The 12855-nt window shown below is 59.6% G+C and overlaps 2 protein-coding genes across 5 annotated transcripts in view; both read left to right on the forward strand.

Annotated features, from left to right (window-relative positions):
• TMEM222 (transmembrane protein 222) overlaps nt 1-1491 on the forward strand; it is a 12298-nt gene extending 10807 nt beyond the window's left edge. For all 4 annotated transcript variants that reach the window (XR_003006127.1, XR_003006128.1, XM_024766845.1 and 1 more), the window contains one exon: nt 398-1491. Coding sequence is in view for 2 of the 4 variants with exons in the window: in XM_024766845.1 (XP_024622613.1) it covers nt 398-485 (88 nt within the window). In the remaining 2 variants the exon portion in view is untranslated. The remainder of the gene's footprint in view (nt 1-397) is intronic.
• Nucleotides 1492-6258: 4767 nt separating this feature from the next.
• Nucleotides 6259-12855, forward strand: part of SYTL1 (synaptotagmin like 1) — a 7260-nt gene continuing 663 nt past the window's right edge. The window contains exons 1-13 of the mRNA XM_024766563.1: nt 6259-6344; nt 7354-7582; nt 8568-8716; nt 8939-9011; nt 9093-9138; nt 9550-9622; nt 9868-9968; nt 10123-10236; nt 10474-10640; nt 10913-11009; nt 11351-11509; nt 11785-11863; nt 11987-12089. Of these exons, the coding sequence (XP_024622331.1) occupies nt 7392-7582; nt 8568-8716; nt 8939-9011; nt 9093-9138; nt 9550-9622; nt 9868-9968; nt 10123-10236; nt 10474-10640; nt 10913-11009; nt 11351-11509; nt 11785-11863; nt 11987-12089 (1352 nt within the window). The 5' untranslated portion in view covers nt 6259-6344; nt 7354-7391. The remainder of the gene's footprint in view (nt 6345-7353; nt 7583-8567; nt 8717-8938; nt 9012-9092; nt 9139-9549; nt 9623-9867; nt 9969-10122; nt 10237-10473; nt 10641-10912; nt 11010-11350; nt 11510-11784; nt 11864-11986; nt 12090-12855) is intronic.

A 12855-nucleotide genomic window follows, 5' to 3' on the forward strand; every position in this document is an offset into this window, starting at 1 on the left:
CTGCAGGGTGAGCAGAGGGCACTCCCGGCGTCCCCACCCACACTGAAGGCTTCTGGGTCCTCTCGCTGGCGACCTCTCCCCAGACACAGGGGTGATCGTGGATGGAGTCAGGAAGGCCCAGAGGGTGGACGTGTCTCCTGTACCCACCCAGCAAGGTGTCACATCTCCACCAGGAGCCTGGAACAGCCCCTGCCCAGGACCGTAGCTGGTGCTCCTCCACAGCGGGCACCAGGCCTAACCCAGTCCCTTAGTTGACTGAGTTTGGGGGTGAGGGGGGTAGCTCCAGGAGCTTCCTTGGGGGGAGCGGCCCCGTCTGGGTTTGTGGGAGGACAGTGTGCTGGACCACACGCCCACTCACTGGCCCCTTCCCTCCCATGCTCCCCTCTCTCTCCCTCAGCATCGGCGCCTTCGTGAAGACCTGGCTGCCCTTCGTCCTCCTCCTGGGCGTCATCCTAAGCGTCAGCCTGGTCTTTAACCTGCGGTGATGGCTGCCCCCTGGCCCTGGGCCCACCAGGCTCCTGAGGCGGCAGCTGCCATCACCTTTCGTTCCAGATTCTTTCTCCTCGCCCCGGAAGGCAGGGATGGGCCTGCTGGTTTTGGCCCAGGGGTCTGGGCTAAGTGGGGTAGAATAAGGGCTGAGGATGAGCATGGTGTGGAGGTGTTTGCATTTTGTGTCTCACTGGTCGCTCAGAAGCTCCCTGCCCCCTCCTTCCCAGGCTTGTGACTCCCACCCTTGAGGCACCCTTTGTTCATCTGTTGGAAAAGCCTTAGCTTCCCTCTAGAGCTGTGTCTGCCACTGCCTGCTGGGCTCCCTCTGCCTCAGCCCAGTGCCTGGTGGGGGAGGGAAGGATATTTGGACCCACCAGACAAGGCAGCACAGGGACCAGAGCTGGATTTGAAGCCCATTCTCCTGCCAGGACTCTGTTCCCAGGGTGGAGGTACACTAAGAAGTCTGCATAAACTCAGCCACCCTGGGGCCTTCTCCACGGGCCTCTAGAATGGTCCAGTAGGGCTGACGGGCCCCCTTCAGATGTCTGCCAGAAGCTGCACTAGGGGTAGTTTGTGCCCCGCTCCTAGCGGCCGCCAGCCCGTGCAGCCCCCTCTTCCCGCTCTCCCAGGGCCTCCAAGTACTTGGGCCCATCTCCCCCCTGCAGTTTGGGACCTGGGCTCCCCCAACCAGGCTGGAGAGATGAGTGACACTGACGTATCCAGAGTGACCCCTGCAGATCAGAGCGATGTAACAAAGCTTGTCCTTGGCCCCGGGTACAGGCCTCGCACTGGTGACGGCACCCCTTGGGTCCGAGATGTCGGGGGGCCGTCGGAGCATCCAGCGCCATCAGGGAGCTGAATGGGAGCTGTCTCCTCCCACCTCCCACGGCTCCCCCTTCTCTTCAAGTTGTGGGACAGGCCTGTGCTGCCCCCCTCACCCCTGCTCCACGGATTCCTTTGTGCGGGGCTCCCTGGGCAGGACAATAAAGAGTTTTAACTCCAGACCGTGCCTGTCCTTGATTTCTCCCTTCGGTGGTCCCTGGTTTCACTGAAGACATGCGCTACCTTCAGCTCCTATCTTCGTGGTGAACTTGGGTTCCTCTGCCCCCGGCAAGGGGTCTGGTTGCCAGGGACATGGTTGGGTCCTCGTCCGGTGCCTGGAGCTTGCAGGAGCCAGCATCCCTTGGGTGTATCCTGCTCTGAGCAGGAGCGCTGCGAGTTCACGCCTCGTCCACCATCCCAAAGCTTTCTCCTTGAGGCAGGCAAATATTGAAACCCCTCCCATATTCCCTGTTGGGAAGAACTTGGCAGTAGGATTGGGAGTCAGTGCTGACAGACCAGGGCCCTGGACCCGGCCCCCACCGTATCCACTGATCACGTTGCCAAGCTCCCCGTGCTCACCCCCAGTGATCCGGTCACTGCCCTGCTCCGTGGTGCCTCTACTCCATGGCCCTTGGGACCCCACACTCTCACTCTCCATGCATCCCACTCTACTGAGATAGGGCAGCACCTGCTCTCCAACACCCACCCACTTCTGGTCCTTTGCTTCCCACCTGTTGAAGTCATGCCCTTCCTTCTCAAGGCCCAGCTTAAAAGCCACTGCCTTGGTGAAGTCTTTCCTAACCTTGCCCTATGCCAGGTGTCACTTTAGTTGAACTAGCAAAGGATTTGGTCTCTGAATCCTGAGAGCCCTTCGTGTTCACCCTGAGGATGGCCTTGGGGACAGCTCTAGCTGTGGCCCTCAGGGCCCTGGATCAAGTGTCCGTCAGCTCATCCCAGACCCTGCGGTGCTGTGGTTTCCAAGCCTGGAGCTTCTCCAGGGCATGACAGAGGTGGCCCCTCCTCTCTTCAGAGCAATTCCATTTTCAAAAATCTGTTCTGCCTATGGGTCCACCTAAGGGTTGGGGTTAAATTCTGGTATGGAGGACACCACAGCAAAATGGACAGAAAAGCTTTAAGGCCTGTTTTCACCCAGCAGAACTTTAAAGCAGCCGTGTGGTGATGGGACATAAACAGGTACCATAAAAATCACCAAGTTACTGAGTGCTCACCATGTGCTGATAAAGTACATCATTTATCCTCGCCACAGTCCCATGAGGTAGGTGCTCTCATCCCCATTTTAAGATGAAAAAAAGCACAGAGAGGTGACGTGACCTGCTCGAGGTCACAGGGGTAGGAAGAGTGGAGCCATGTTGAAACCCAGCAGCCAGGCTCCAGAGCCCCTATTCGGAACCACCCTGCAAGGTGGCCCCACTGGAGCACACGAGGGAAAGTGGGGTGGGGCTGTGACCGACAAGAAGGGAGAGTGGGCGCTGGAGGCAAGAGAAAAGAATCTCCTTACGACAGTCCCAGGAGATGGCTGCCATTGTCCCTGCTTCATAAATGGAGAGAGTAAGGCTTACAGAGACTGTCACTGATCCAAGGCCACAGGCCATGTGGCAGAGTCAGAATTTTAACCAGGCCTGGGAACTCTTAGCCAGGGGGTGTTGCCTGGAGACCAGCCACAGTGCAGAGCATCAAGGCCCTGCAGGGATTGCGACGGGTGGGGAAGGCATTCTGCAGCTGAGGAGCTGGGAGCACAAATGGGTCTGGGTGTTGAAGGGACAGGAAGCAGAGCCCGTAGGTAGGGCTCTAAGGACGTAGGAGACAGGAAATGAGGACCAGCCAGAACTAGGCAGGGCCCTGAGGGTTGGGTTGAGAGGGCAGGCAGCCCGAAGGATGATGGACTGTCTTGGGAGGTGAGACTCCTGCTGGTTTGGAGTAGAGTTGGTAAAGGGTCAGGGGGTTCCCCTGGTTGTCTGCTGGCACCTTCCAAAGCTGAGGAATGACAGATAAAAGTGGGATGCTGAAAGGGCCCTCTGACAGCTGTGCACTGAAGGGCTGGGGCGGGGTGGGGTGCTGAGTGTGGAGGCCAGGAGACAGGGAGGAGGAGGCTTCCAGGAGAGGCTGGGCAGGGACTGAAACCTGGGCAGTGGGAGGGTGGCAGAGGTGGGGGACAGATGGGAGAGAGTCCAACGAGTGGCAGCAAGCATTAGGAGGCCTGGGGGCCAGGTCATGAGGGCTCTTCACAAAAGTGGAAACTTGGAAATAGGAGAAGGTTTCAGGTGGGGAGGACACAGAGGAGTTGGGGTTGAGAAGACAGCAGGAGAGGGGTCCAGGAGAGTCACAGAGGCAAGGACAGGAGATCAGAAAGAGGAAGGGAGTTTAGAAGCCAGAAGAATAGACAGTGAAGTTTGATGCCTTCCATGGTGAGAGCCGAGAGGTGGGAGGGTTAGAGAAGCGTCCTTGGGGAGGAGCCAGGACAGAATGATGGGAAGGGGTGAGGGTACTGTAGGCCACTCCTCTCCCAGTCCGGGAGACTTGACAGAGGAGGCGGACATCACAGTAGCCGTTCCCACAGTGGATATTCAATGGCTATTGCATCTACAAATGCCTCTGCGTATTTATTAAGGGCCGGTAGGGGTCTAACTGAACTGTGGTGAGAGCCGTCTGAGGAGGGGTTATTACCCCTATTTAATAGATGAGGGAAAAGAGGCTCAGAAAATAAGACTGACTTGCAAAAATAAACGGGGAAGGCTGGACCTTGGGCTGGGGGTGGAGGAGGGACCGTCAGGGGCTCCGAGTGGTGGTAACCTTCCGAAGCCACTTCCGATGCTGGGGAGGAGGAGTGGGGTAAGTCCACTCCTTACCCACCTCCCCTCCTGGGGGTCTGTGAGGTGCCCTCTGATCTTTAAGCCATGGTGCAGGTGGGGCAAGACAGGCAGATTGAAATGAAGCAGACTTGGGGGCATCCGGAAGCTTTGCTGTGGCCTCGGCTCATGGTCCCAAAGCAAATGTAATCCAGGGCCCAACCTATTCTCAGGGTGGGGAAGAATGTGGGAGCAGAATGGGGAGTGCTCAGAGGGGCTCCCCACGGACAGAGGGAGGGTATGGGAGCCTCACTTTGGCCCTGGAAGAATCCAGGCCTCCTCAGACAGATGGGGCCCAGGGTGGCAGAGGGGACAGAGGGCAGCTCTGCTGAGGCCAGCACTTCCTGGGAGGCATATGTGGACATGGAGGGGACTCTGTTGGCCCGGGAACACCTGGTACCTCCTATATGCCAGCTTGTGCCAAGCACTTTCATTTCCCTCAGAGGCTCTTCACACCCTGCTCCCTGCAGTTTGCACGGGAGGAAAGTGCCGCTCAGAATGGTTGAGAGACCTGCCTAAGGTCACACAGTGGCACAGCAGGAACTATTCAGGGTTGTCTGGCTGCAGTCTGCAATCCTTCCACCACCCTGGTTCTCAGAAACGTTTCTAACTTTGCTTTCAAAGCAAGTTCCTATCAGCTCCTTAGTGGGCAGGGTGGGGCTGCTACCCATTCTACAGATGGGGCAACCAAGGCTCTGAGGGGTTGGGGCCAGCTCGAGTTACAGAATAAGTCTGCAGAGGAGCTGGGGCCAAGCCCCAGGCATCTCCTACCCACCAAACCTGCTCTGGGGTTGCTGAAAGCCCAGGCCGCGCCCCTGGGGAGCCGGGAGTCCAGGCCCGGTTTTGCATCAGGCCCTGTGAGAAGGTGTTTCCTCCTCCTCAGTGGGGCAGCCACTCTGCTGGGCCGCCGGTTGAGTCAGCCTTAGGCCCTCACTGCTCTTCTTCTGGTCCCTGAAACTCAGCTGCAGGGGAGCCGGGGTTACCCGACGAAGGTGTCCCCTCCATACTGGACCCCTACAGGTAATACACCTCGGGGCCAGAGGGCCCCTGCCAGTGTCCCGAGGGGTGGGCACTGCCACCTGGTGTCCTGAGCACCCTGTAGGACCCAGGGGTCGGGGAGGTGGAACATGTCTGGGGCTGGAACAGCCAGACAGATGGACAGACCCTCGAACTGACCAATGGGTCTGTCCCGTAAGTGTTGAAACAGAGTGGGGAAGACCAGACACTGGATTCTGCCTCTGGAACCAGAGGGGACTGCAGGGAGGGGTGTGCTGCTGGGGACCCTGGGCTCAGATACCCACAGCCCAGCCCAAGCAGACCTCAGGACAAGGGCGGGGAGGGTCAGTTCTGTGGAACGTCCCTCCACCTCCATACTCATACACACACACCTGGTGGCCCCCAGGGCACCAGAGTACACACCACAACACACAGCCCAGTCACACATACACACATGCGCACACACCCCACCGCGCTGTCGCCCAGAAAGTCACAGAACATATCACACAGACGAGAGTCCCCCATGCAGCACCACACTGTGACATGGCGCCCAGACACACATGCAGTGATACAACATTCACACCCACAAAATAAACAGCCTCCCAAATCCCACGGTCTGCAGACGCCTGCTGAACAGAGACTCACAGTGGCACCGGGTAACAGGGGCAGCCACACAGGCTCACACACCAGGCCCCAGAAGAGCCCTAAACAGTGCGTCTGCAACACCCAGGACCTGCACACAGTAGATGTTCAGGAAATGCTGTTAACATCGGTCACACAGGCATTTCCAGTGTCACACACGACACCCGATAGAGACACCCAGTCCCCCCTGGGTGAGGGTGGGGCAGCAGGGGGAGAGGGCTCGCTTGAGGGGTTCGCTGACTCAGCTGGGAGGGCACAGAGTGCGGGCTGGCGGCAGGCACAAGCCAGGACCTGCCCGCTGAGCGTCCTCTTCCCATCTCAGCCCTGCCTGGTGCCCCGGGAGGGAGGGGACTAAAGGGGCGGGAGGAGAGGAGAGACCGCCCAGTGGGCTCAGACCACGGCTCTGCCCACGGCCCAGTCACAGGCTCCTTGCCACGTCCACATGCCCCTCGGGGCTGAGCAAATGTTTTCCTTCCGGAGTCACCGTGGTACCTTTGCTGCTTTGCAGCACTCGGCCTCCACCACCAGGTCCCACCCCAGCCAGGTCCTGGGTCAGGGCGTGGGGAACCCATGTGGCCAGAGTAAAGGGGTCCAGGGAGGGGCTCCAGGCCAGGGGGCAGGGCTGGCAGCAGGGGCAACCTTGGGCTGGAGGCCTCCATGGGAGTAGGTGCAGCAGTTACCTCTGGGGAAGTTAGGCTGTGAGCTGGGGAGGAGGCTGCCTCAGACAGGAAGGCCAAATAGGCCAGAGCAGGGTGGAGGTGAAGGGTGGAGGGAAAGGACCCAAGTCGGGAGATTCCCGGGGCAGGGTGGTGAGCAGATATGTGTGTGCGCCTGTGTGTCTGGCTGCGTGTTCGTGTGTGTGCATTTCCCGTGTGTGCAGGTACACGTATTTCTGCATTTAACTAGGCAGACTTTTACTAACCATCTGCTGTGTGCACAGTTCTGGCTTTGAGGATGAGGCCCTGTCCCCGACTTCGAGGAGCTCACCATCTAGTTTGGGGGATGCAGTGTGTGCAAAAGTGTGTGCAATTTGTGTATATCTAAGGACAGGTCTTTGTCCCTGGACTTATTCTTGTATAGGTGAACCCACCTGTGGGTCCTTGTCTCCCGTGTGCGTGCGCCTGTGTGCAGGTTTAAGGATATGTTACGTACATCTCTTGGTCTGGACATGGATCTGGGCCTATGACTACATAGGGCCCTTTATGGGGGACTGGGTATGCACGAGCCTGTCTTTATATAGGTGCCAGTGTGCACGTGTGACCAGGTGTGCATCTCACTGTGGGGAACTATATCTACATGTATCAGCGTGCGCATGTGCGTCTCTACATGTCTTTGAGTGTGTCCCTGAGTATGTTCATGGGTGTCGGTGTGCATGTGTCCACGAGTGCATCTCATGCCACCTTGATCTCAGCCTTCCTGGGCTTGTACCCCGACCCACCATGGGGGGGGGGTGTATATTTGGGCAGAAAAGGCAATTGGCTCCAGGATGTGCCCTGTATATGGGCAGGCCTTTACCTGACCCTTGCTCTGCCCCCAGGGAGCCACGTGTGCCCAGCCTGGGCGCTGCCCCAGCTGATGCCCCAGAGGGGCCACCCATCTCAAAAGGGGCTCTGGTCCCTGCCTGGCCTCCTCATGGCACATGAGCCACAGCCTGAGGCTGATGGGCTATTGGATCTCAGCTTCCTGACAGAGGAGGAGCAAGAGGCTATTGCCAAGGTCCTGAAGCGAGATGCCCGCCTGCGCCAGCTGGAGGAGGGACGGGTCAGGTAAGGCAGAGTAAGTGAGCCCCAGAGGAAGGGGCCTCAGCCACTGGGGGGCTTGGGTGACTCCCACCCTCTCCCCTACCAACGTGCAGCCTGTCAGATATCTGGGTAGGTCTTGTTTTTGCCCACTGGTCCACTCCACCCTTGGCCAGCTCAGTTCATCACCTCTCTCAGAGTGGCTGCACCAGCTCCCTCGCCGGCCTCCCTGCCTCCGGGCTCGCCCTTTCTGGCCCACCCTCCATGCTGCAGCTGGGACTCTCCAGATCTGTCTTTAATATCCTCTCCTGAAACCTCACATGGTTCCTCGGCATCTCCTGTCAGGGGCAAGCTCCGAAGCGTGGTCCACAGGCCTCCCTGGTTGGACCCTGCCAACCTCTTCCACCAGTAAGCCTCACCCCCTGACACACATACACAGAATGTCCACTACAGCCACTTGGGTGCTCCACAGGTCCCCGAACACACCCTTCGCTTTTATGATGTTTCTCCTGCCTGGAAGAGCACAATGGCAGAGCAGCATGGGACTTACAAGTAGTGTTTGGGGACAGACAGACAACTCCTAGCTTGTAACCTTGGACCTCCCCAGTACCACTCTCCTCCTCATCTGTAAAATGGAGCTAACGAGCCCTACCTCAGAGAATTAGGAAGGATTATACACAGTCATTTAATGAATGATAACTATTTTTCTTCTCTACCTGGAGAACTCCAATTTGTCATTTAAGAGCAATTCACATGTCACCTCCTCTGGGAAGCCCTCCAGTATTCTCACAGACAAAGCTGGCCCTCTTACATACATCATGGCTCTACCTCACTATAGTGTACTTGTCCATTCTGGACTCAGTCTCCCCACCAACCTGAGCTCCTCCAAAGCAGGGATCAAGTCTGATTGGCTGTTGTACCCCCGGCCCCAGGTACAGGGCCTGGCACAGGGTGGGTGGCAATAACGTTGATTGCATGAGTGGTGACAGCCACGCCCTCCCCCATCCTCCAGCAAGCTCCGGACATCACTGGCAGACCCTGGGCAGCTGAAGATCCTTACAGGGGACTGGTTCCAGGAAGCACGCTTCCAGAGGCACCACCACGCCCACCTTGGCTCTGACCTTGTTCGTGCCTCCATCCGCAGGAAGAAGGGCTCCAGGGGTGAGAGGAGCTCCCCAGAGTGGGGCACGCCTTGGGCAGCCCAGGTCACCGGGTGTATGTGGACAAGGACAGAGGGCCCCTGGTTTCAGTTCCAGCTGCCCCTGGCACTGTGTGACTTTGGGTGGGCACCACCCCTCCATGGGCTACAGGAGGTGGGTGGGCATCTCCAAGGGCCAGACATCCTGAGAAGAGAGTTTCACAGAACCTCTCACCTGGGTGCAGGAGACCAGGCTCAGGGCAGCGATGGGGAGGCACAGGCTGCTGGGAAAGAGACCGAAGAGGCACTGGAGCCCAGGTGAGGAGGCATGGCAGGGAGTGGAGGGTGCCTCCCAGTCACCTGGGGCCCATCTCTGACTATACCTCTCCCTCCTCCCAGGCTCCCCATGGACGAGGCCCCCCAAGAGAGGTTCAGCGAGGCTGAGGTGAGTAATGAATGACTGAATGGGCTAATGAATGAATGTACAGTGTCCCTGGCATGGAGGTGGGATGTGCTGGGGAAAGAGCCCAGCCTGAGAATTAGGAGACCCTGGCCTGGGCCTCTGTCATCCTCCTCTGTCAAATGGGGGTGTGGGCCCATCCTCTAAGGGAAACTCTGAATTGGTTACTAGGGGTGGACTGAGCTGGGTGAGGTCCAAGACTCAGATGCCACCAATGGGACCCTGGGAGTTAGGTAGGGCAGGCCCTGAAGTGTGAAGGGGTGTAAAGTACAGGCCAGACTTGTCCTGCAGCTGGTTGCCAGCTCTGCCCTGAGGGCAGTGCAGAATCTGAAGCTGGAACCTCTGACCCCTTCACCACTGGCCCCCTCTGTGACTTCTACCCCTTGCTTCTTTCAGGGACCTGATTTCCCCTCACCATATGTCCCCCCAAAGGCTTCAGATCATGAAGAGGAGCCCCAGGCCCAAGAAGGTGAGTGGGAAGTTGTGTGTTGGGGGCACAGAGAAGTTGCGGGGATCAGAGGCAGCTCTAAGTGACCCCAGCCACCTGTGTTCACCTTCCTCATCCTGCTTAGGGGGCGGGTAGGTGTGGTCTCCACCGGAGACCGCAGGGCAGCACTGGGGTCTGAATGCGGGTTGTCAGCCAGTCCCTCCAAATTTGCTCAGGGGCGGGGCGGGCTGGGGAGGGGCTCGCTGAGCTGTTTGTGCCCCTCCCAGCCCCTGGCCCCGGGGGCGTTCAGGCCTTCGCCGCAGAGGAGGCTGACCCTGAGCTGGAGCCTCCGTCGAGGGGAGAGGAGCCGCAGCCCCCGCCTGCCCAGGTAGGCGGGAGCGGCCCGCGGCTGCTCTCAAGACCCGGAGTGGACTCTGGGCGGGGAGTGCAGCTGCGCGAGGCTGCGAGCGGTCCGGGACCGAGAGCGGTCGCGGGAGGGGCGGGGGGTTAGGGGGCGCCCCCGTCATTTACCTCCTCCTCAGACCCAGGAGGCGTCCGAGATCCTGGAGAATGGGGAGGAGGCCCCGGGGCCCGACCTGTCACTCGACCGCGTGCTCAGCAGCAGCTCCTCCACGCCCAGCCTCAACTCCTCCACGGTGAGGGGGTGAGGGAGAAGGCCTGGAGTGGGGGTGGGGTGCGCCTCCCCTCCCCGTATCCCGAGGCGTTGCCCCTGCATGACCCCTCCCTTGACCCCCGGACCTGACACTCCAGCCTCCAGGCAAGCTACCTCACTTTACCTCCCTCGACTCCCACCTGAACTCTCCGCGCTCACCTTCCCCGGCCCCGACGTGAGCCCCGCAGCCCGCCCTGACCTCCCCGTCCTCCGCCCGCAGCTGAGCAGCAGCCGAACGAGCCTGTCCGGGGAGGCGGAGGCGGGCGCGGTGCAGGTGCGCGGCTCCCTGTACTTCGCGCTGCGCTACGAGCCTGGTAACGCCCAGCTGCGCGTGCACGTGATCCAGTGCCAGGGCCTGGCCGCCGCCCGGCGCCGCCGCTCCGACCCGTGAGTGTCTGACCCCGCGAGGAGGGGCGCTAGGGAGCCGCTCTCACTGCCCAACCCCACCGCTTTTCTTGGCCTCAGTTTCCTCATCTTCAAAATGGGAAAAACGTTCTTGGTAGACGCGGGAGCTGGGTGAGGTAACTCCTGTAAAGCGCTGCACGAGGCCTGGCACGCGAAGCTGCGTTCCCGGCTGTGACTGGGAAGTAGGCGCTGGAAGGGGCTGGAGGGGTAAAGGGGTCCCCCTTCACCTCCGGTCCTCACCTGCCCCGCTCCAGCTACGTCAAAAGCAAACTCCTCCCGGATAAGCAGAGCAAGCGCAAGACCTCAGTGAAGAAACGGAATCTGAACCCGGTCTTCAACGAGACTCTCTGGGTGAGGCCGCGACGCCAGGGCGGGCCCCCATTAAGGAACCGAACGCCCCTTCCTGCGGGGACCGGGTGTCGGGGGCAGCCATGGTGTCGTCATTGTCGGTCGTTCCAGTCCTCCATTCTAGGGGAGGAACGGCAGGGAGGCCCTCGCATTAACGCGCTCTCCAACATGTCAGTCTAGAGGTGGGCGCGGCGCTAGTCCAGACCCCCATCAATACCCGTCCGGGGTTCCCCAGGATTCCTTCCAGCAAGGAGCGTGGTAGGATAAGCCCCAGCCAACACTCCCGCAACACTGAGGCCGGGGCCATCGACGCTGCTTCATTAAAGCATACCTCCTGTCCCCAGTACTCTGTCCCGCAGGCCGAGCTCCGGGGACGCGTGCTGAGCCTGTCCGTGTGGCACCGCGAAAGCCTGGGTCGCAACATCTTTCTGGGCGAAGTCGAAGTGCCCCTGGACACGTGGGACTGGGACTCCGAGCCCACCTGGCTCCCCCTGCAGCCCCGGGTGAGCAGCTGGCCCGCGCGGGTAGACCCGCGGCGCAGATCTCCCGCCTTTACCGCACAGGTCTTTCCCCCAGTCCCCGTCAGCCTCGAAACCTTAGGGCCCCATGCAGAGGTCTGTCCCTGACTGCCGGTGGCAGGGCTCTCGGATTCCCCAGGCCGTTCTCTCGGCAGCCCCCTCCAAGACCCCGCCCCGTCGGTGTCTGGAGACTCCGCTCCCTTCTGGCCCCTTTTCCCTAGGACTTTGTCCCCACCCCCTGACGAGCCCGCCTCTCGCAGGTCCCGCCCTCTCCCGACGACCTTCCCAGCCGCGGACTGCTCTCTCTGTCCCTCAAGTACGTGCCCGCTGGCTCTGAGGGTGAGTGACCGCCGGCGAGAGGCCAAGCTGGACAGGCCTTGAGAGGCGGGGAATCTCTGTCCCGCAAGGGTGAGGGACAAGTGTCTGTCCTTGGGGCAGGGCCTGAGCCGAGCCTCTTCGCAGGTGCAGGACTGCCCTCGAGTGGGGAGCTGCACTTCTGGGTGAAGGAAGCTCAGGACCTCGTGCCTCTGCGCCCAGGATCCCTGGATACCTACATACAATGGTGAGGGGCATCGGTACTTCCCCGCCTCCCTTCCCTTCTCATGCAGTGGAGCTCCCCACCTTCAACAAACCCCTTCTGATCACCCACCCTTGATTCCCCACTCTGGGCTTTGACCGCTGAGCAGAGGTGGAGGGAACAGCTTGAGCCAAGGTCTGGAGTCAGGAGAGTTGAGGACTCCTCTGAGCAGCTGCATTTCAGTGACTGGAACATAGGACTTGTTGGAGAGCTGAGGCTGAGACCTGGGAGGTCTCAGGGAAAGCCAGGCTGTGGGGTTTGGTCCTGAACTTGCAGTTCAGTGGTTTTGAAAGTAAGCACCGGAGGAATTCTAGGGGTGCCTCCAGGTGCTGTCCCACCCTCAGAGAGTAAAATAGAGGCAGGCCAGTGAGGTTCTGAGTCCCCAGCCTTGATGCAACAAAAGACATTGTTTTTCTTTTAGGTTTTGTACTTCTGAGTAATATTTTTGTCTTGCAGAAAGGGCTCCAAGGCTTTAAAAAGTTTGGAAACTACTTCTGGGGGGCTGTGAAGGGGACTGAGCCGAGAAGTAGCAGAACTGCATTTCAGAGACATTACTCTGGGGTCCTGTGAATAGGTGTTGTAACTTTTAAAGGCAGGAGATCTGAGAGGAGGTTGGCGCAAAGGTCCCAGGATACTGAGGGTTTGAGGCCAGTTCTCAGGCAGGAGCCAGAGGACATGGACATTATGAGGAAGTACGGGTAGGACTCGGTGACTGGTTGGTTCTGGGGAGGGTGAGGGGGTGGCCACTTGACGC

This window comes from Neophocaena asiaeorientalis, unplaced genomic scaffold, assembly GCF_003031525.2.
Source record: "Neophocaena asiaeorientalis asiaeorientalis breed wild unplaced genomic scaffold, Neophocaena_asiaeorientalis_V1.1 scaffold79, whole genome shotgun sequence".
In the NCBI taxonomy this organism is placed as follows: domain Eukaryota; kingdom Metazoa; phylum Chordata; class Mammalia; order Artiodactyla; family Phocoenidae; genus Neophocaena; species Neophocaena asiaeorientalis.